This window comes from Nelumbo lutea, chromosome 5 (assembly GCF_056320005.1).
Source record: "Nelumbo lutea isolate HS-2025 chromosome 5, American lotus-T2T, whole genome shotgun sequence".
Lineage (NCBI taxonomy): Eukaryota > Viridiplantae > Streptophyta > Magnoliopsida > Proteales > Nelumbonaceae > Nelumbo > Nelumbo lutea.
In genome coordinates this window covers 54,513,643-54,534,883 of record NC_142688.1, presented here as the reverse complement: position 1 = coordinate 54,534,883, position 21,241 = coordinate 54,513,643, and the positions used below count along the sequence as shown (strand labels likewise).

The following is a 21,241-nucleotide window of genomic DNA, read 5'->3' as shown; positions in this document are numbered from 1 at the left end:
CTTCCTTGATCCACCTCTCTGTTGATTTTTGCTTCCAGCTGATTTCCTCTCTCAACAAGGTAATTTCAAGCTCCTTTTTTAGACGTCAATGTTTTCGACCATGTTCAGAAAAGACAGAAAGTAAATCTGAAAATTCGCAAGTACACTCTCAAGCAATGTAATTTGCCCTCCAGAGAAAAGAGTTTACCTTTCCATATTGCCAATCTTTTATCAATTATTTCACTCATAGGTTGCCATGTAGAAATAGCTGATTCTTTTGCACCAGTAGGCAGTCTCAAGTATTTAAGAGGAAACTCTCCAATATTGCTATCTAACACATCATGCATTAATCAAGCAAATCCTGAGATAGTTTCCCAACTTCATCATTATATACATTTGGGTAGGAGGGGGGAGTCTCAGAAAGATTTGGGTGTTGCTGAAACGATGACCTCCAAAAAAATCTTGTGGTGACTGGAGTAAGATATTCACATACTGTTCATGTCACCAAAAGCTTTTCTCGGTTGAAACTTGGGTTGGTGGGGGCTGGTCCTACAAAGAACTACAAGAGGGTGTATAAGAGAAGAGAAAAGAAGAATGTTGTGCCGACAAGCGAAGTAGCTGATGTTGAGGACACTCAAGTTGTTTCTAATCCAGGTACCCAGTTTGGGATTCTTCAGCAAAAAGTTATTGAGAGTGGATTTGCTTCTACTACGAGAACTCTTGTTAAAAGCCATGGAAAAAGGGTGGAAAGACCTGGAAGTATTCCCGTTGAGAAAGCTGTGGCAAAAGCCTTGGTTCGCTCTTCTGGGGTGGTGAGGAGTTTGCTATAGGAAATCCTTTGAGGACTCTGAGAGGAGGAAGAAGGAAGAAAGCTTAAAGAAAGGTGTAATTGTAGAAGGAGAGATGTGGGATGAAGATGATGATGGACAGGAGGAAGAGTTTGTTGGGGGTCCTGATTTCGCTAGGTTCTGTATGATTTTTTTGATCATGATGCAGGTGGGCGAATGTGGAGTTGGCTGAGAATCTGGTCCTGGAGTTGGTTGATCTTTATTTTGCTAGTGTTTTGTAGTTTGCTGCTGATTTGTGAAAGCTGTGTTTTAGTTTGTTTTTCTTTCTCTCGGATGATAATTTATCACTCCTTGTATTCTCTTCTTATTTCTAATGGAATTCTTATTTACTATTCCAAAAAAAAAGAAAAAAAACTCTTTGAAAGATTCACTTTTAAACCTGAAAGAAACTTAAATGTTTTCAACTCAGCTCTTAGATGATAGAGAAGAACTTGATTTACATCAGCCTTAAAAAAATAAAGTGTCATCTACATACTGTAGATGAGTGTCCAAGAACCTTGTTGTCTCAAATCAAAGCCTTCAGTCAGTTTATCTTCAGCTACCCTGGGAATAAGTTCATTTAGCATGTATAACTACCGGCACAAACAGCTAAAGTGATGTTGAATCTCCTCCAAGCCACTTGGTCACTTAAAAAATTGAGTCAATGGTCAATACTTCATTCACTTACTTCGAAAAGGTGAAAGTAGATATTTACTTGTATATAATGTATGCACTATATGTGTGTTTGTATGTTTATGTATAAATTCTGGGACTATGGAATTCACCACTGTTGAAATGATTGAAATAAAGTAATCTGTAACATAATGTATGTGACTATATTTATGTGTGTGTGTAATACATTGGATGGTTACTGTAGTCCAATCTGGATCATTGAGGCCCACTAGTTAGATTTTGGTTGATGTTTTCCAACATTTGTGCCTCTGTGGTTTTGCTTTTGTATGCTGTCATTTGGATTTGAGACATCGTTGGCATGGATTTCCTATTTTATTTATTTTTATGCTGATACTCTTCAATATTTTTAACATTTTTGGATTTTATTGCGATTTAACTAATTAATTTTGATGCTATAAATGTTCAGGGTTTATGTTTTCTCAGATTCTCATCATTTTCTTAATCTAACATTGCTTTTGGCATTTTCTCTACCAGAGGCCCGTAAGCTTGAGAGTGAAGATGTTTTTATGGATGAAGATAATGTGCCCAAAGCCTCTGATCAGGAAAGAAAGGATGAAGCTGGTGGTTGGACTGAGGTGAATGATATTGATGAAAATGAACACCCTGTTGAAGAGGAGAAAGAGGAAATTGTTCCAGACGAGACAATCCATGAGGTTGCAATTGGGAAAGGATTATCTGGTGCACTTAAGTTGCTTAAGGAGAGAGGAACACTTAAGGAGACTGTAGACTGGGGTGGTAGAAACATGGACAAGAAAAAGAGCAAACTTGTTGGCATCTATGATGATGGTGGGCCAAAAGAAATCCGTATTGAGAGGACAGATGAGTTTGGTCGTATTGTAAGTTTTTCTTCTCTTTTTATTAGACTGATGTATTTTAAATACAAATATTATGAATGATTCCTAAAAGATTTTTATGCAGTCTATAAATGGCACCAATGTTTTAAAAGTGTGATAGGCGTATGTCTGGAGGTGCACCTCCAGGTAAGGTGATCAAACAGAGCCTTGAGTTGTATGCTGGAGGAGTGGATACCTCTAAGGCTTATGCCTCAAACATCCTTTGCATGAGTAGTATGCCTCTGGGATGCCTCATCCACACCTCACGACAAGAAAGAAAGAAAGCAAGAAAGAAAGAATTCCTTTTGAGGTCAATGTTTTTTGATCAATATTTTTTATGTCAAAGTTTTAAAAGAGGAAAAGCTGGTAGTTAACATGAAGGTGATGATTAGCCCACATATAGTCTATAAAATGGATGCTTGCACCCATGTCATTGGGTCTTGTGCTTTAACTGTGTAGATTTATTAGAAGATGCAATGGTGATACTGTGATAGTTCTGTTACAGAGTATTTACTACCACTAATGTGGTAGCAGTAGGTCTATCCATTAAGGCATCTTCCTTGATTATTCTCTCTTTTCTTAATGATTGATGTTTGGATTATGTTGTTAATGAACTTTTACATCCTTTTCAGATGACTCCAAAGGAAGCTTTTCGGGTGATTTCTCATAAATTTCATGGGAAAGGACCTGGCAAAATGAAACAAGAAAAACGGATGAAGCAATACCAAGAGGAATTAAAATTGAAGCAAATGAAGAATTCTGATACTCCATCACAGTCCATGGAGCGAATGAGGGAAGCTCAAGCTCGACTTAAGACACCTTATCTTGTGCTCAGTGGCCATGTTAAACCAGGGTGTGTTTCTCTTCTCACATTTAGTTTCATAAATATTAACATTTTACTATAAGATATAGAAGTCAAAAGGTCTGCAAGAGGTCTCAATAGTTTCTCTTACACATGTCTCCATCTTGCCTCGTAAACTCTTCTTCACTAATCCAAGAAGTCTCAATAGTTGGCTTCCCTTTCCACTTGACCAAGAACCTAGAATAGGCCCCATTTTGAGTGTTGGTGACTCAAATATCTTTTACACCCCTACTTGTTCAAACTCATTAGAACTCCTGGCCCTTTGTGCTTGTCCTTGCTCAACCTTTTTTGCTGGTTCTAGATCTCCATGGTAATCAAAGAAGTTTGCTACGTTAAAAATCGGTGAAATGGACAAATCAGCTGGTAGCTCAATTTCATATGCATTGTCCCCAAACCATCTCAGTATTTGACATGGCTCAGTCTTTTTCTTCAACTTATGGTAAGTTCCAATAGGAAACCTCTTATGCCACAAAAACCATAACTAGATTGTCCTCATGAAACTCGGGAGGCTTTAACTATTGTCAGAAAACTTGGGAGGTTTTAGCAGTTAATCCTATTTTAAAACCTCTAGTTTCTAATGCAGTTGTCCATAAACCTAATTTTGTATTTATCTTTTGCTAGTTTCATCACTGTATAATCAGCAAACATCAGGCACCATGGAACCTCCTCTCGAATATGTTTTATCTATTCACCTATGACTAGCAGAAAAAGACCAAGTGCTGAACCTTGGTGAGGACTCATTCTAATTGTACAATTTGATGTCTCTCCCACAGGAGTTCTAGCAATGGTTTTTGCACCCTCATACATATCTTTAATTTGGTCCACATATCTATTTAGGACTTCTTTCTTCTTCAAAACCCACCATATTACTTATCTAGGGACTCTATCATATCCTTTCTCTAGATCAATGAAAACCATATGGTCTCTCTTCTTTCTTAACTTTACTATCCATTGTCTTAATAGGAAGATGGCTTTCATGGTTGGTCTCCATGGTTTAAACCCAAATTGATCTTCTAAACAGGGATATTATGAGGAAAGCTAATTGGTTTTCAAGGAACATGACTGCTAATTATCAGTGGGTGGGTAGAACAGCTAATACCATAGTGGATGGGTTAACTAAGCAAGGGGTATCAAGGGAACATTTATTCTGGGCAGTTCTGTAAACTTTCATTTCCTAGTCTGATGTAGTACTTTGTTGTTGTAGTGGAGAGGTACCAGCTCGTGCCTCTCCTTTGGGCGCCATTGTAATTTCATTCTAAATATCATGAATAAATTTTCAATCATTTATATATATATTTGCTTGATGTTGTAACCTGTACTCAATTATTCTCTCCTAAAGTTTCATAGTGTGTGTGGTTCATGAGTTTAATTCCAAGATAGTCATTACAATTTTGTATGTTGCCCTTGCTTTTAATTATGGGGGCCATAGTGCTCTTTCTCCATTCATCCAGCATTTTCTTTATTTTCATTATCTTATTAAGTACTTTAGTTGATCATAATAAGCCTATCTCTTTCAGATTTTTTTGATAATTATTATCTCTTTCATCCCTTTCCACACTTCTATTGGAACATCATAAGTTTCTAACACCTTTCTCTTTTTTTTTTTTTTCTTGATAAATTTTCCAACACCTTTCTCTTTTTCATCTTTGTTACTGTCTCCTTCATGTAGGTAATTTTAATTTTACAAAGATATATGTCTGATAAAAAAATTTACAAATATATGCTATTTTTAGTACCATTGGGGTACTAATCCCTCAACTGACACCCCCTACATGTTCTTTATTCAGTAATTTTCAAAATAGTTTTTTCCATCTTTCCTTAATTTCTTGATATCTTTCAAAGACTCCTTGATCTTCCTCTTCAGTGCATCTAACTTGTTTTAAATTTCTGCATTTTTCCTCTCATTTTTGCCAGCTTATAAGTTTCATTCTCTTCCTCTCTAGGGCCTAATTTATGATATAGTTCATTATATGTCTTAAAATTCAACTTCACTTTATTCTTTTGCTTCCTTTCTTATGGTTTTATATTTCTTTGGGTTTTTAACATTTTTAGTCTCTTGCTAATTTTTATAGCATGCTCGTTTTACTTTTGATTATATTGTTTTGATAAATAATTAAATCCTTTTATTAAATTAGAAATATTAGCACATACAAGCAGCCCTTGGAGAGGCATGAGTTGAACATCTTCGTTTCATCACCTAGTTTCTTTATCACTTTTCCATTTTTCTTTAGATTCTTGTAAAACACCCTTTGCGACTTTTTTATATAGTTGGCCATTTCAAGCCACATATCATTCGTCACTTCATCTAAATTCCATTTTCCCTCGGTTACCAGTTTGTCTCTAAATTGTACTAGTTTTTCTCCTCAGATTTTCCCACCTAATTATTGAGCATCTATTTTCTACTCTAATTCTTCTCCATTTTTTCATATGCACTTCTACCACTATTAACATATGTTGTGTGGTTAAGCTTTTGCCTGGAATAAGATTGCAATCTCTGCACATCATTCTTTTTGTTCTCCAAGTAAGAAAAAATCTATTTTACTTAATTTGTTCCAGTTTTAAATGATATTAAATATTCATCCTTTTTTTAATATGTATTTACAAAAGTCAACTGTAATGATGAACTTGATAATGTAATGAATTTGAAAAGAAAAGAATCTTGTTAAAAATTATTTGGATGATATATTTGTACATGTAAATTAAAAATCTTATACTTCTTATAACTAACACACTAAAACTTCTTGTGAGCAATATGAAGATTTTTTTCTGGAGAACAATATAGAAGATTTTATTGCATGTGAGAACATGTTAGGATATATTCAGTATTTCATGAAGGTCTTCATGGAAATGGATATATGTCTTGGAAGTTAAGAAATATTTAGACATTTTAAAAAAGGGTAAAAAACTTAAGCATGCCCTGAGTTTTCATTAATTGACTTAAAACATATCCTGAGTTTTTTAAAAGGACTTAAAGATACCTTGTGAGTCTTTTATCCTTCATTTCCTTTCAAATTTTCAAAAAGAACCAAAAAGAATATAAATCCAAATACGAAAGATGATAGCACAGAATATCACTTTTCCCCTCCAACCATTAGTGAGAATGGTAAGTGAGGCTTTAATATGGATCTTGAGATTGATTGATGAGCCCAACCCAGTTCAAGTTGAATTTTGTCCATACAGATTCTGATGTTGGATGTTGTAACAACTGTAGATATCGGTTATACAAATACAAAGAGAGAAGAACTGTGCAAGAAATGCTTAAAGAGCAGTCACAGATGTAAGAAGAATGGAATTGCTTATGCAGAGAGACTTGTTCCTCTAACTGATACTATAAAATACAATGAATATGCATTGATTAACATTTAAGCATATATTTGTACCATTGTGTAATACGTATTTTCCTGGTAATAACGATATCATCTACATACACCACCAGTAGTATTTTTCTTGCCGAAGAGTCATGATTGAAGACGGAATGATCAACTTGGCACTGTTTCATACCAAACTTCTTGGCCACCTCATTGAACCTACCAAACCATGCTCGAGGAGACTGTTTAAGCCCATATATAGCCTTCTTGAGTCAGCATACCTTACCATCCTCCCCCTGGGCAACAAACCCTAGTGGTTACTCCATGTAGACCTCATCAAGCAAATCACCATGCAAAAAGGCATTTTTGATATCAAGTTGATATAGGGGCCTATCATACATAGCTGCAAGAGAGATTACAACGCGAACTGACCCTATCTTACCAATCGGGGAGAAGGTCTCTGTATAGTCAATACCATAGGTTTGGGAGTACCCTTTTGCAACCAATCGCGCTTTCATGCGCTCAACACTACCATAAGGCAAATACTTAACGATATAAATCCACTTACAATTGACAGTCTGCTTCCCAGGAGGAAGAGCGATGAGGTCCCAAGTATGATTATGATGTAGAGCAGAGAGCTCTTCTTCCATATCACAGCACCACCCTTGGGGACAACCACTGAGGATAACAAAGAGATAAACTGGTGATGGGAGGCGGAAAGGTGAGTAAGTGAAACACGATTAGAAGTAGGATGAAGGGTGCAAGTGTGTTTACCTTTCTGCAAGGCAATGGGAAGATCAAGATCAGAAACTGGTGTCGGATCTGGAGCTGGATCTATCGACGGTGATGAACCCGGAGGAGTAGCAACCGGTACACGTGGACGATGTGTATACACTTGACGGATAGGTGGACGTTCAACGGGTGGTGGCACTGGAGGCAAGGACGTAGGCACGACTGGAACAAGGGGAAGAGGATCGACAACTGGAAGTGGAAGAGGAGGCGATGAGGAGGAAGAAGCATCACCGGACCCCAAGAAGAACGAAGTAGACTCAAAGAAGGTGACATCAGCACACACAAAGGAACGACAAGAACTAGGATGGTAACACTTATACCCTTTCTGGGTCCGGGAATAGCCAAGGAAGATGTACTTAAGGGATCGTGCATCTAACTTGTCGTTCCCGGGGCCTAGATTATGGACGAAGCAGACACACCCAAATACCCGATGAGAGAACAGAAACGGAGACACGGTGGGAAACAAGACATTAAATGGGAATGACCATCAAGGATAGACGTGGGCATCCGATTAATTAAGAAGCAAGAGGTAAGCATTGCATCACTCCAAAAGGGTTTAGGAACATTCATGTGATGCATGAGGGAGCATGCGGTTTCTAAGAGATGCCGATTCTTTCTCTCAGCCACCCCATTTTGTTGTGGGGTGTAGGTACATGAGGTCTAATGTATGATGCCATGTTGGTCCAAGTATTTTTGAAATGATGAAGACAAATATTCACAACCCTTATCAGAACGAAAAATGTTAATGTGAACACCAAATTAATTGCGAATCTCAGCATAAAATTTCTGAAAGATGGTAAACAATTCACTTCTTTCTTTCATTAAATAGAACCACGTCATCCTTGAAAAGTCATCAACAAAAATAACAAAATATCTATATCCATTGTTTGACATCACTTTATAAGGACCCCAAACATCTGAGTGAATCAAAGAAAAAGGACTCGACACACGGTTATCAACCCTAAAACCAAAGGGAACACGATGGTATTTCCCAAACTGACACGACTCACAATCTAAAACAGAAAGTTGACTCAACGAAGGAACCAAAGATTTCAAAAATTTCAGCGAAGGATGACCAAATCGACAATGCCACTGGAGAGGAGAGATAGATGACTAAAGAGCTATTGATGTTCTTCCACCACCGTCAGGATAATACAGTCCACTGGCTTCATGCCCTCCACCAATCTTCATCCCTGTCTTGAGATCCTGAAAAACACACATAGAAGGGTAAAACGTAATGGAGCAATTAAGTGACTTGGTCAGCTTACTAACAGACATAAGATTAAATGGAAGTTTAGGAACATACAAAACTGAGGACAGGGATACAGGGTCCAGGTCAACATTACCAACACCACAAATAGATGATGTGGAACCATTAGCAAGGGTAACAGATTGTGATGTTGAGCAATGAGAGAGGGAAGAAAACACACTTAGAGTTCCAGTCATGTGATCGGAGGCTCCAGAGTCAATAATCCAGGGATTGGGTGTGGATGCCAAACAAGCCATACCTGAGTGTGCGAAAGTAGCCGTGTTCTGCTAAGACGTGGATTGAACAAGCCTCTCATACTCATCACGGGGAACACTCACCATCTTCCCTAGACCATCTGAAGAGGTAGGAGGCATTTGATCAGCTGAACGATTCTCCTGTCTAAAACTGGAACTGGTGTCACTAGTCATGGCATGATTGGCCCAGGTTGAGGGTGGACCATGCAAGTCATAGCAATAATTAATGGTATGTCCATCCATACCACAATGAGTACACCTCCGAGGACCCGATACACGTCCTCTACCACGGGCTCCCCCCGAATCTCTGCTTCTAATACGACCACCACCATGGGTATATGTAGATCCACCACTACCACTCCAGCCATATTTTGGACCACTGCTACCACCACAACCAGACTGGGCTGCTCGAGCTCCACCTCTAACACCATGGCCGCTTGACACTGCAAATGTTGATCTATCTGAGACATTAGAGTGTTCCGTAGATCCAATAGAAATCCTCCGAAGTCGAGCAAACACCTCTTCTAAAGACGGAAGAGTTGATCCTCCTAGTATCTGGGCTCGTACTGGTTCATACTCAGATTTCAGCCCCACCAAAAATCGAGTCACATCAAGTTGTTCTCTCTGTTGTTGCTGAATCTTGACATCAGAAGTGAGGGGGTGATAAACATTCGACTCATTACGGATGTTTCTCATACTGGCATAGTACTCCTCAAGACTCTGATTGCCCTGTTGCAGATTAAAGTACTCCTGATACAACTGATATACCCTAGTTGTATTGTCTTGACCAGAATACAATTTCTTATCATGGTCCCACACATCTTTGGCAGTGTCAAGAAACATGAAGTTTACACTAATCCTGGGTTCCATACTATTCCATAACCACGTGATAATCTGTGCATCCTCTTGTTCCCAATCTTCGTACTCATGAGAATCAGTGGAGGGTTTCTCCTCTCTTATGTGCTTTACCTTCTTCTTTGCCTTCAAAAAAACTTCTACAGATTTAGCCCAAGGGACATAATTCTCCCCATTCAGTTTAATGGATGTCATTTGAACATTCAGGTAGTCATTTGGTATCATCACATTAGATTTGCTATCACTGTTATCTCCCATTGCTGAATTCTGTTATCACTGAATTCTGCACACTTGCCGAATTCTTTTATCACTGAATTCTGCACACTGCACATGACTTGATCACACTGATCACACTGGTTTCAGCACTTATTATTGCTGAAAGTTGCACTCGTTACACCACAAACCCTACCCTACGGCTACCTGAAATCTCACCACTATATGAACACCACTTCTCCTTCGAATCACACAAAAACAACAGCACGAGAAGAAAATATGCATAGAAATCCCACCATACGATCTGCAATATACTTCCAATATGATTCATAACAGAAAATATGCATAGAAATCCCTTACCTCATCACCTGATGGACAACCACACGAGAAGAAAATCAGTCCACACAAGACACCCACTGCACCACACGAACCAGCCCTACATTGATTAGGGGAGGGCTTAGAAACCACAGCAACTGACCACACAAGACACAACCAGAGGCATAGAAACCTCCAAGGGAAGAGGGTGATCACTCCTTTTCAGCCCTTTCTCTGATCTCCAATCGATGGTAGAGAATTCAAGGGAAAACCCTAGATTGAGTACGCAGAGAACAGAAATGTAGGCAGATCCGATTTGCTTTGTTTGCCTCTGATACCATGTTATAATTTGGCCTGCCTTTGAATTCTGTTTGTCTGTTAGCAGTCAAGAAGAAAGATGAAGAAAGAAGAAAGAAAGAGAGAGAGAAAAGGAGGAGAAAAGTCTGGTTCAAATTAGGGAAAGTCAAACCCTATCATTCGGCCAGACATGTTTTTGTATTATTAATGTAATGGAAAAGACACAAGTGCCCTTATTTAAGTAAGAGACACTAGTTCTAACATAATAATACAGATCAGCAACCTCAACAAGTATAAAGACAGAAATACCCCTACACTAACAGCATTCAAGATTCCTCACCTTCCTTAGATCACTCCCTTCACTCAAGATAATGATGTCATCAACATATTGGAGATGGGTCACCGGGACTCTATTCCTACCTATCTTTGAGCCTCTTATTACCTCTTCCCTATTGGCCTTTGAGATTAACAGATTAACCTACTAAAGATATCTGCTACAAGGGTAAAAAGAAAGGGGGAGAGAGGGTCACCTTGCCTTAGGCCTCTACAAGCTAGAAAGAGGTCCTTAACCATACCATTAACCAATACTGAAAAGTGACAGGAACTGATACAAACCCTCACCCAATTTTACCATTTCTCACCAAAACAATAACTCCTAAGAACCTCTAGCAGGAAGCTCCAGTCCACTAATTCATAAGCCTTCTCTAAATCCAATTTTTAAACAAAACCTTGTTGGCCGGACCTCCTCATTTCCTCCACACATTGATTGGCTATTAGGATCTGATTAGTTATTTGTCTCCCTTGCGCCAAGTCTCCTTGAGCTTGAGTGGTTAGGGAGGGAAACACTGCCTTAATTGTTAAAGAAAACACCTTAGACAGAATTTTATAGATACTTGTCACCAAACTATTAGGCCTAAAATCTTTAGGGTGTCTTGCATCTTTCTTCTTAGGAACTAAGGCTAAGAAAGGGGCATTGATTCCAGGGCTTACTATATGTTTATCTACAGACTCCCTAAAACCCTCAAATAAATCTTCTTTCACCATATATCCCAACAATCCTGGTAAAAGGCCATGGTAAAGCTATTTGGACTAGGAACTTTTGATCTATTCATTGAGAAGACCACCTGTCTAATCTACTCTTTGTCAAAATTCCTTTCTAACCAGCTTACATTTTCCTCACATTTCTTGGCCATTCTACGCCTTCCACCCTGGCATTTCATTTTAAATAGATCCAGTGTACTTTCTCTGTAGATGACTGCTAGGTACTTTCTGAAAAGCTCGGACCCCTCATGACATCCATATTTATTTCTTTAACAGTTGCATTTATGGTTAATTTATTAAGGGCTAGTTTTATATGTTTTGGTACACTACTAACATTTACTTATGTTATTTATTCCCAGGCAAACCAGTGATCCTAGAAGTGGTTTTGCTACTGTTGAGAAGGACATTCCTGGGGGCTTGACACCCATGCTTGGTGATAAAAAGGTTGATCAACTATTATTATTTGTGTTTATTCTTTTCCTAGGGGCCTGATACCCATGTATTTTAGTGGATATATTAAGAAGATTTGAACCAAAGATCCACCTTTTTAGTTACAGTTTAACAAAAGGGAGATTATCAGTTGTTTAACTTAGAGACACTTTAAACTTTGCCTGTAAATATTCTATTCTTTTTGTAGGATTCTTGAAAGCAAATGCAAAATCCCTGTAACTGGACTAATGACTAACCAACCTAGCTAATAATATTAGATTATGCAGTAATAGAGACGGTTAAGAGGGAGGTTGTGTTTGTTGATACGGAGCTTAGGAACTGGTTTTAGTGTTTCTATGGACTTATTGTAGGCAGTCCAAGAAAAGAATGAATATGTATCTAGAAAAGGCAGGTCAGTTGGTTTTATGGTAGTAAAGGGTGAGCTCAGAATGGCATCAAGGTGGAAGCAACACATGCTTGAAGATGGATGGAAGGTTCATGGAAGCAGATTGTTGGAGGAGGGCTTTGATGGTTGAAACTAAGGATTTCCTGTTTGAAGAAACGAGAGTCAGAGGAAATCTGGGCTTGAAGGTGAGGGAAGCAAGGAAGGCTATGCTTCTGTTGGCAGGTTTAGAAGTAGTTGAATGGCTTAGGGACTTTATGGCAGGAGCATGCTCAAAGGGCAAATAAACTGGCATGAGTTTGGATCTGAAGAAGGTAAGAAATATATAGTCGAATGCAAGAGGAATGTTAAGGGATCCTATTTTGCTTTGATTGATTTTTTTTGGTAGGGGGAGGAAACAGCTAGTTTGTTTCCCAGAAGGAAGACAAGATCAAGGCTGGAAGATGTTATTAGTCTGTTTAAGGAGTTCTTGCACCTTGAGGTACCAGCTAAATTGGAGATCCCGACAAGGGAGGAAGGGTTTAATAATAGTTTCAGTAAGCCAGAAGTCCTGGAATTGGAGCCTGTGGTTTTGGCGAAATCAAATGGATAGTGAAGGTTGGTGGGTCTCTCTATGAGAAAAGAGTTGGCTAGCAAGTTTATAATCCAGGCAAAGGAGCAGGTTTAGTGACTGGCGGAGGGTTGCTGATTTTGTCATTCTTGAGATTAAAGCTAAAAGGAATGTTCATTGTAACTCCCTTTGACAAATGCAAAGCTTTGTTAGACTTAAAGGAAAACAAAGGAGACAATTTGGCTGCCAACTTTCAGATTGAGGCTAGATCCTTTACAATCTTCAAGTGGAGTTCACTTCGTTGCTCCAAGGAGTTTTTTGTTGAAGATGGGGGTGGTGGTGCGTAATTAGGCTTGCCATTTCATCTTTGGAAGCAAGTAGTAGGGTCAATAGCACTGATGTGTGGAGGGCAACCGTGTGGAGCTTTTTGGCGAGATAAAGAGTGGTGGGTTTTTTTTTTGTGTCAGTATGGCTGGCTTCCTCCGTTGAAACAAGCTTGTGGAAGGAGGCTAGAATGGAGGGGGTGAGAATATTGAAGAAGAAGCTCTATGTGGTATAATGAGATTGGAAGATTCAAATGCTAATTGGAGTTACTCCAAAAAGGGCTAACATTCACTGGGAAGCCAAAAAGATGTGGGTTAGTTGGAAGCTCAAAGGCATAGAGAACAAGGAACCCCTAGTGTATAGTAGAACTTTTGCACAAGTGGTCATTGGTAATATTTCCACGACTAATGCCATGGCTCTTAAAGTTAGCAAATAGGGGGAGGCAAATTGTAGATCTCAAAATGAACCGAGGCTCAAGTTGGTTGAACTGGTCACGGGTGGGTGTGGCATTTTATAAGGAGTCACATGAGGGCACAACCTCGCTTGGTTGGGTCTATTAGAATAGTCCCATGTCCCTGTACAAATCTTTTGGGCTGAGGGTTGAAGAAAACTTAATCCATGACGGGCAGGCCAAGGTTGTGAATAACTGCTTAGAGACTTATATCCGTTGCTTTACTGGAGAGAAGCCATTCCAATAGACCAAGTTACCCCGGGCATTTTTAAAGCTCTATATGGCGAGACCCTCCTTAAATCTTACCATACGAAAAGGGAGCAGTAGCTGTAGCCATGGTTGAAGAACAGTTGATGACTAGAGGTGAGATCCTGAAGTTACTTAAATATAACCCCCAGAAAGACCCACAGAAACTGAAGCATTTCTATGATAGAAAGCACTTTCCAGTTGAATTGTAGGTTGCAGATACAATCTATCTGAAATTTTGGCCCTACAGGTAATCTTCTCTGTCCAAGAGAGCTCGGCAGAAGCTAGTTCCAAGATATTATGGTCCATTTCCCGTCCTGGAAAAATTGTAACAGTAGCTTATTGGTTGGGGTTGCTGCCTTAATTAAAGCTTCACCCTGTTTTCCATGTTTCCCTCTTGAAGAAGGCCAGCTGCAGATAGAGCCCCTATGGGTTACAGATTTCAGATGGGTAAGACTGGTAACAAGATAATTCAGGAAGCAAAAGTTGAATGGACTAATTTACCGACTGAAGGTGCAACATTGGAACCATACCTTCAGCTCAAACAGCAGTTCTCACACTTCTTGAGGGGGGAGGGACTGTTAGAACCCACACATGCCTCCTCCAGCTCGGTCAAGCCAACTAGTGGACCAGTGAAGATTGGATCACATGTTGAAACTCCTCATCAAGAAGGTTTACATTTGCAAGCCACATGAGATGCATAGGCCTATCCAACCCACATGTTATGCAAACCAGAGGCAGCTGCAGCTTTTGAATATTTTGGTTGTTATTCTGACAGTCCATTAGGATATGTAATGGATCTATTATTAATCCCACCTCTCAGTAATGAAAGAGAACCATTTTCTCCCTGAAGGATGACCTTCCCTCGAAGAAGCTGTCTTGGGCAGAATCCCAATCCTACCTTCCATATCTGTTGAGTCCTTCCATTCTCGCACCTTCTAGTAAATACCCCATCCACGCAATTTTTGAACCAAATTATTGCATCTCCTACTAACTAAATAGAAATCATCCTCCACTCCATAATCTTTTGAGAGCCATAACACTCAAATCATACTTCCTTGAACAGAAAGCCCTTCACTTTGATCCTCAGATTCCTTCCCATTGAAGCAACTATGCAAACTTGAATCTCTCCACTTTCAAATTCCTTTGAACAAGAACAACATTAATCTAAAGGATTTTCTTTAATTTTTTTCTTTTTCTTTATTTTTTTCTTAATTCCAAACTAGGTGCTATATGCTTAGATCTTGTCAAGCTAGAGAGTTAGCATAATAGAATTAACAGTGGGTGGGGGATCCAATTAAGAACTACTTCCATCTCATTAGCCCTTTAGTATTATATCATTTACTATAGCTCTTTTATGGTCTAGATTATTTGAAACCATAACAGATATTCAGCTTGAATGTTGTGACTAGAAATATCTTTTTTAGGATTTTGGAAATGTTTGACAATACACCTGATGCTCTCATGGGCATGTGTAGTCAACTGTTTTGACAGAATGATGATGGAAAGGGTAAAAATAGTGAAAGCAGCTGTGCACTCCTCCACTGGGAGTGGGGGGTGGGGGTCCTTGTAATTTACCCTTAGTCATCTGAGAGTCGATAAGAAGAGATTCTCATTGAAGAAAGAAAGACTGGGGTTTAAGATAGTGGGAAGTATACATGGGTTGGTAAGCAATGGATGGGACACTGGGATCTTAGCAAGGACTACAAGAGCTTCTCCTTGGAAAGCTATTCAAGCCATCTTGCCCTTGTTTTATCCATGGGTCAGGTATGACTTACACTCAGGTAACCTCATTAAATTCTGGGAACATATGTGGGTTGGGAACTCTTCTTTGAAAGATTAATTTCTAGGCCTCTTCGCTATCTCTACCCTTAAAAATGAGCCAATCTCCTCCTTTCTTGTTCCTTCTAATTCACCTTCTAGGTTCGGATAGAATTTGAACTTGAGAAGAGATGTCAGGGACATAAAGTTAGCCTGCATTTCAGCCTTATTATCCATTCTTGAAGGGGTCTTGATTGAGCCTTCAAAGTCAGATAGTAGAATTTGGACACTCACTCCCTCGGGTTCTTATTGTTGTGTCTCTTTCTTCAAGGCCCTTTTATCCCCCTCTCCTTTTGGACTGTCTTTTCCTGTTAAAGAAGTGTGGTGTCAACCTATTCCTCCAAAGGTTGGTGCTTCTGTTGGAAAGCCTTCTTGGAAAGAGTTGATACAGGGGATCTACTTCAAAGAAAAAGGCCCAATAGCTGCTTGTCTCCTCACTAGTGTGTTCTTTGTAAATCTGATGGTGAGTCCAGATATCACTTATTAATTTCTTGCTAGTTTGCTAAAGTCATTTGGGAATGGTTTACTTCTTTGTTTGGCTGCAGGTGGACTCCCCCTTATGTGCAAAGCCTATTTACTTCCATGCCTAACTGGTCAAACAAAAGGGCCAAAATCATGTGGAGATGTGGTAGAGCTGCAGTGTGCTGAACTATCTGGGAGGAGAGAAATTTAAGGGTATTTTCTGATAAAGAGAGAAGCTTGGAAGTAATTCTGGAAACTATCCACATTAGGGTGATTCACTGGTTAAAAACCTTGGAGTTGTTTGCAGTGTGCTCAGTTGATGAGATGGACAGAAAGTGGAAGGAGATTGTGAAGTTAGGCTCAATCAAGAAGACACCAAATTCCTGCTGGACACCTCTACCTCAGGGGTTTACCAAATTGAATTTTGATGACAGCAGCATGGGTAATCTGGGGCCCTCTGGAGTTGGGTGAGTCATAAGGGATGAAAATGGGAACCTGTTAGCTTTGTACTCTGGTCCAATTGGGGTGGGACACTCCTTGAGGGCTGAGATCCTAGGAGCTCTTGAAGGGATTCAAAGGGCCAAGGAAATGAACTTTAAAAAATTGATCATAGAAGGTGATTCAGAAATTGTAGTAAATTGGCTAAAAGATGACAGCTCTTTGCTCTGGAAATACAGCAACGAAAAGAGGAAATTCAAGTGGCTCACCAAGGATATTGAAATCCGCTGTACATGGATAGTGAGAAGCGCTAATGCACTGGCAGATGATCTAGCTAGGCAAGGGGTGAACAGAAGCTCAATGTTTTTAGGCTGTTTTGTAGAGGGCTGAGATCCTAGGAGCTCTTGAAGGGATTCAAAGGGCCAAGGAAATGAACTTTAAAAAATTGATCATAGAAGGTGATTCAGAAATTGTAGTAAATTGGCTAAAAGATGACAGCTCTTTGCTCTGGAAATACAGCAACGAAAAGAGGAAATTCAAGTGGCTCACCAAGGATATTGAAATCCGCTGTACATGGATAGTGAGAAGCGCTAATGCACTGGCAGATGATCTAGCTAGGCAAGGGGTGAACAGAAGCTCAATGTTTTAGGCTGTTTTGTAATTGTTTCATGAATTTGAGTTTATAGGGTATTTGGGAGTTCAGATTTTTTAGCTCCTTCCTTGTAATTCAGCTTTTCCATGTTATTAATAAAAAAAAGAGAGTAAGAAGTGGGGATGGGGGTAGATATGTAGTGCAACTTGTATGGTTGGATCAACTTAGTTAATTGAGATGCGATTATTGCTTTCTTCGCTGCTGGTGATGGATGCCATATGTCTCCGAGGTGGCGATAGTGTGTCCAGTTCTCATTGATGGGGCTAAACTGATGTGGCCGTTTAAAAGGGGTTTCTAAGACCATCAATTCCAGTGGCCAACTGTTTGTGATACAGGGTGGTCTTCATGTTGGTAGCAGTTGAGGTTTCTCCTCTGTAATACAAAGTGTAAAATAATGAAACAGAAGTTTGGGGAACAAGGGGGGAGGGATAATGAGATATAATTTTAGTTGTAATTCTTTACCTACTTATTATTACATTTGAAAACCAGTTCAAATAGATCAAGTCAAACGTGTCCTATTTTACTTTATGCTGGTGTTGAGTTAATTTCGGTAGAAAAGTTAATACCTGGTGTCAAGTAAAATGGTAGTGGCATCCTCTACATAATATTTTTACTGAGACTTAAGTTAATCACAAGGAAAATATTATTATTTTTACTGAGACTTCAAATGGTAGTGGCATCCTCTACATAATATTTTCTTCGAATTCTATTGTGGTTCTGTTACATGACTATTTTCCATCCAAGGATTAAATCTTAACTGGATAAATATTAACCGTTAACTCTGTTTCAGGTTGAGCATTTCTTGGGGATTAAGCGCAAAGCAGAGCCTAGCAACATGGGGCCTCCAAAGAAGTCAAAGACCTGAACAATGTTTCAACTTGGAAGAATTCTAGACATATAGGGTCCGACTATCATCTTTGAATTTGATTTATTAGACCAAAGTGGACTTTTTGATTAATTTTTTGATATGGATCCAGTCATTATTTTGTTTTTATGACTACACTGCTTTTCAGTAGTGGTTAATACACCGCCCCATTCAATTCAAATGTATATCATTGTATATTGAAGTTGGTTCGAATGTCGTGTATAAATTAGAATCATTAGTTAAAATTTCATAAAATTTGTTGTCACTGGTAGTCCCAATACAAATCCATCGGTACATCCTCCCAAGGTGCTTCTAGAACTGGCAAGTCCAACATTCTACATATTTAGGGACATCCTTTCGCTTCGACCAAACTCAAGAATCACGAGCAAAAGTGTCTACAAAGACCCCTCCGTGTAGTTACACAATTATGGCTTGTCGAAGTGAATATCTTGGGATACATAATTGATTGCCACAAAACAAGTATGCATCTTGTTTGATAAAATCTCCATGTCATTTTAGTCTTCATAAGTTGGAAACACTTCTCAGCTTTTTCGGTCCACTTAAATGTTTCACCTATTAAACAATCAATCACAGGTGCTATGAGTGAGCTGAAGTTTTGTATGAATCTATGGAAAAATGTCGTTAAACCATGGAAACTCTTTAAATCATGGTTGTTCTACGAAGGGCTAGCTTATGATTGTTTCAATTTTTGTAGGATCCACCCTAATTCCTTTTGTAGATACAACGTAGCCAAGGAATATCAATCTATCGCTCACAAACTCACATTTCTTTATATTTGCATATAGTTTCTCTTCTGCTTGACACTTGCAAAACTCGCCTAAGTTGCTTAATATATTTGCTCTTCATCGATATATACTAACCACTCACATGGTCTTGTTGATGTCTGCTATCTATGCTTATACACCAGGTTCCATCCTTTTTTTTGGTGTTAGAAGAGCTGACACTACTGCACGTGGACTCGTTATTTCACAAATCAATCCCTTCTCCAATTACTCCATAACCTAGCGCACAGTGCAGCAGTGCTCGGTGGGTTCCCCGGGACCAATGGCGTGAGGTCACCTGGCGGCCTTGGATGGCTGCCCTCCCCGCGTACGGGCTGCATCCGGACCGTCTGAGCCCACCTACCTCCAAGTGACTTCAAGTATAAATAGGAGGTGACCCCCTCGAGGTAAAGGATTGGAACTTAAGCTCTCTAGCTAGCACTTGAGATCCCATATTCTCTCTCGTGGCCTCGTTCGAGTGCTCACAACTCGGACCTCGTCTACTTTGCATCTCCCTTCAGTCCGACTTAAATAACCAACCCTCGGGAGAGGAGACATAGAAAAATTTACTCTTCCAGTTGTAGACGGACGAAGGGTTGTCTAGGAGTCGACCTCTCCAAGGCTGGAAGTAATATACACTATCCTCAGTGGCATATGCCCTCGGCACAAACATAGCTTAGAACATTTTCGGTGTCAAGTCCACATCCCGAAGTCAAGCCACCACTAGCATGACGATAATGGTTCTGGGGGCATTGGGGGCTAACTGGCTAAGGGTAATCCCATACCATTTCAACAGCTCAAAGATCAATGGATGAAGGGGAAATATGAGGCCGAACTCAAGGAAATGTTGGTAGACACAAATCTCCCCCTCCTCCAATGTCCACAACCGATCACCAACGTTGGGGACCCTTAGTCTATAGGACCGAGGGATGAAGTACTTCTTAGCTAGGGACTTCACCTAGTTGTAATCTAAGAAGCTATCATGCTCCGAGCGTGGTAGATGCTCTATTTGCACCCCTCTGACAGCGTACTCAACCATCATCCTCGGGTTGGGCTCAAGAACCGATTCCCCCTCTACCACCAAGGGAGACCCCTTGGCCTCCCTAGGCGCCACAGACTCAGTGCTCTCACAAGAAGAGTCTTCACCCCTTCGGCTGCACTTGGCATCCCGAGGGGCAACCCTCTCCCTCAGCACATCGACCTCTCAACACAAGGTTGGGATCTTGGCTACCGATGAGCCTTGGCCAAAGATGATAGGGGTTGGGGTTCGGTAGGAGCTCGCTCTCGAGGGATCTAGGAGCTCATAGCACTCAGGGCCAAAATTGGAGTAAGACATGGTGACAAAGCGTTTACCTAGGACGAGGATGAAAGACAGAAAGCTCTAAGAATAGCAAGTAAGTCGAGGGAGCTAGGAAGCAAGGGTCTCTTGAAAGCAAAGGCACTCGAGAGAAAATGGTGAAAAAATGCATGACTAAGGCCCCTATTTAAAGAGAAATTAATGGTCCAGATCGCACCTAATCCAACAGTTGCGCAACAACCACCTATACAGCCCCGTCCGTTGATTGACACGTGTTGCTTGCCTCGGGAAGACAAAAAGACGTAAAGCGAACCAACCGGTCTTCTCGCCGCAACTCACTAGTTCGCCCAACTGCACTGTTTCCCCGACTCCTGACTCTCGTTTCCCTCACAGCTCACCTAACTCCTGTTTCTATCACGACTCACCCAACTCTTGTTTCCCTCACGACTCACCCAACTCTCGTTTCCCTCATGGCTCACTAGCCGGCAGCAGCTGGTTTCGTCATGCAAGCGGCTAAGTCCCAACCTCGAAATTCCCTGTCACCCCCTCGGCACTGCTAGTCGGGGCTGAGGCCTCCACGGATCCACCTGCACAACCAGAAAGCAAGGCAAGGGGTCAAGACCCACTCTCACCCACCCTCATGGCGCAGCTCGGGGAAGAGAACAAAGGTCAAGTTGATGCCACCACAAGACACATCATGCTCGTCCTTGGCAAGCCGAGGCCAAGATCCTTATCCAGAAGGACCAATCGCGTCTCCCAAATTGATCGACACGCTCCCTTTGATTTAAGCTAAGGTCTTCAACTTTGACCTCCACCACGGCCTCAAGAGTGGGGGGCAAATGATGTAGGCACCTATGGTCCGATCTAATAGGAGGCACCACGTGTTAGGCGGCAACGTCTAGGGCGGAACCAATCAGCGCACAGGCACGGCAGTGCTCAGTGAGTTTCCCAGAACCAATGGCACGAGGTCATCCGAGGCTGCCCTCCCCACGTACGGGCTGCA

General features: G+C 40.4%; 1 protein-coding gene across 9 annotated transcripts in view; it reads left to right on the top strand.

The window, feature by feature from the left end:
• Positions 1–18,424, top strand: part of DOT2 (SART-1 family) — a 35,966-nt gene extending 17,542 nt beyond the window's left edge. For all 9 annotated transcript variants that reach the window (XM_088945486.1, XM_088945483.1, XM_088945490.1 and 6 more), the window contains 4 exons: positions 1,974–2,335; positions 2,965–3,185; positions 11,878–11,962; positions 18,085–18,424. In XM_088945486.1, the coding sequence (XP_088801612.1) occupies positions 1,974–2,335; positions 2,965–3,185; positions 11,878–11,962; positions 18,085–18,159 (743 nt within the window). In that variant the 3' untranslated portion in view covers positions 18,160–18,424. The remainder of the gene's footprint in view (positions 1–1,973; positions 2,336–2,964; positions 3,186–11,877; positions 11,963–18,084) is intronic.
• The last annotated feature ends 2,817 nt before the right edge of the window (positions 18,425–21,241 follow it).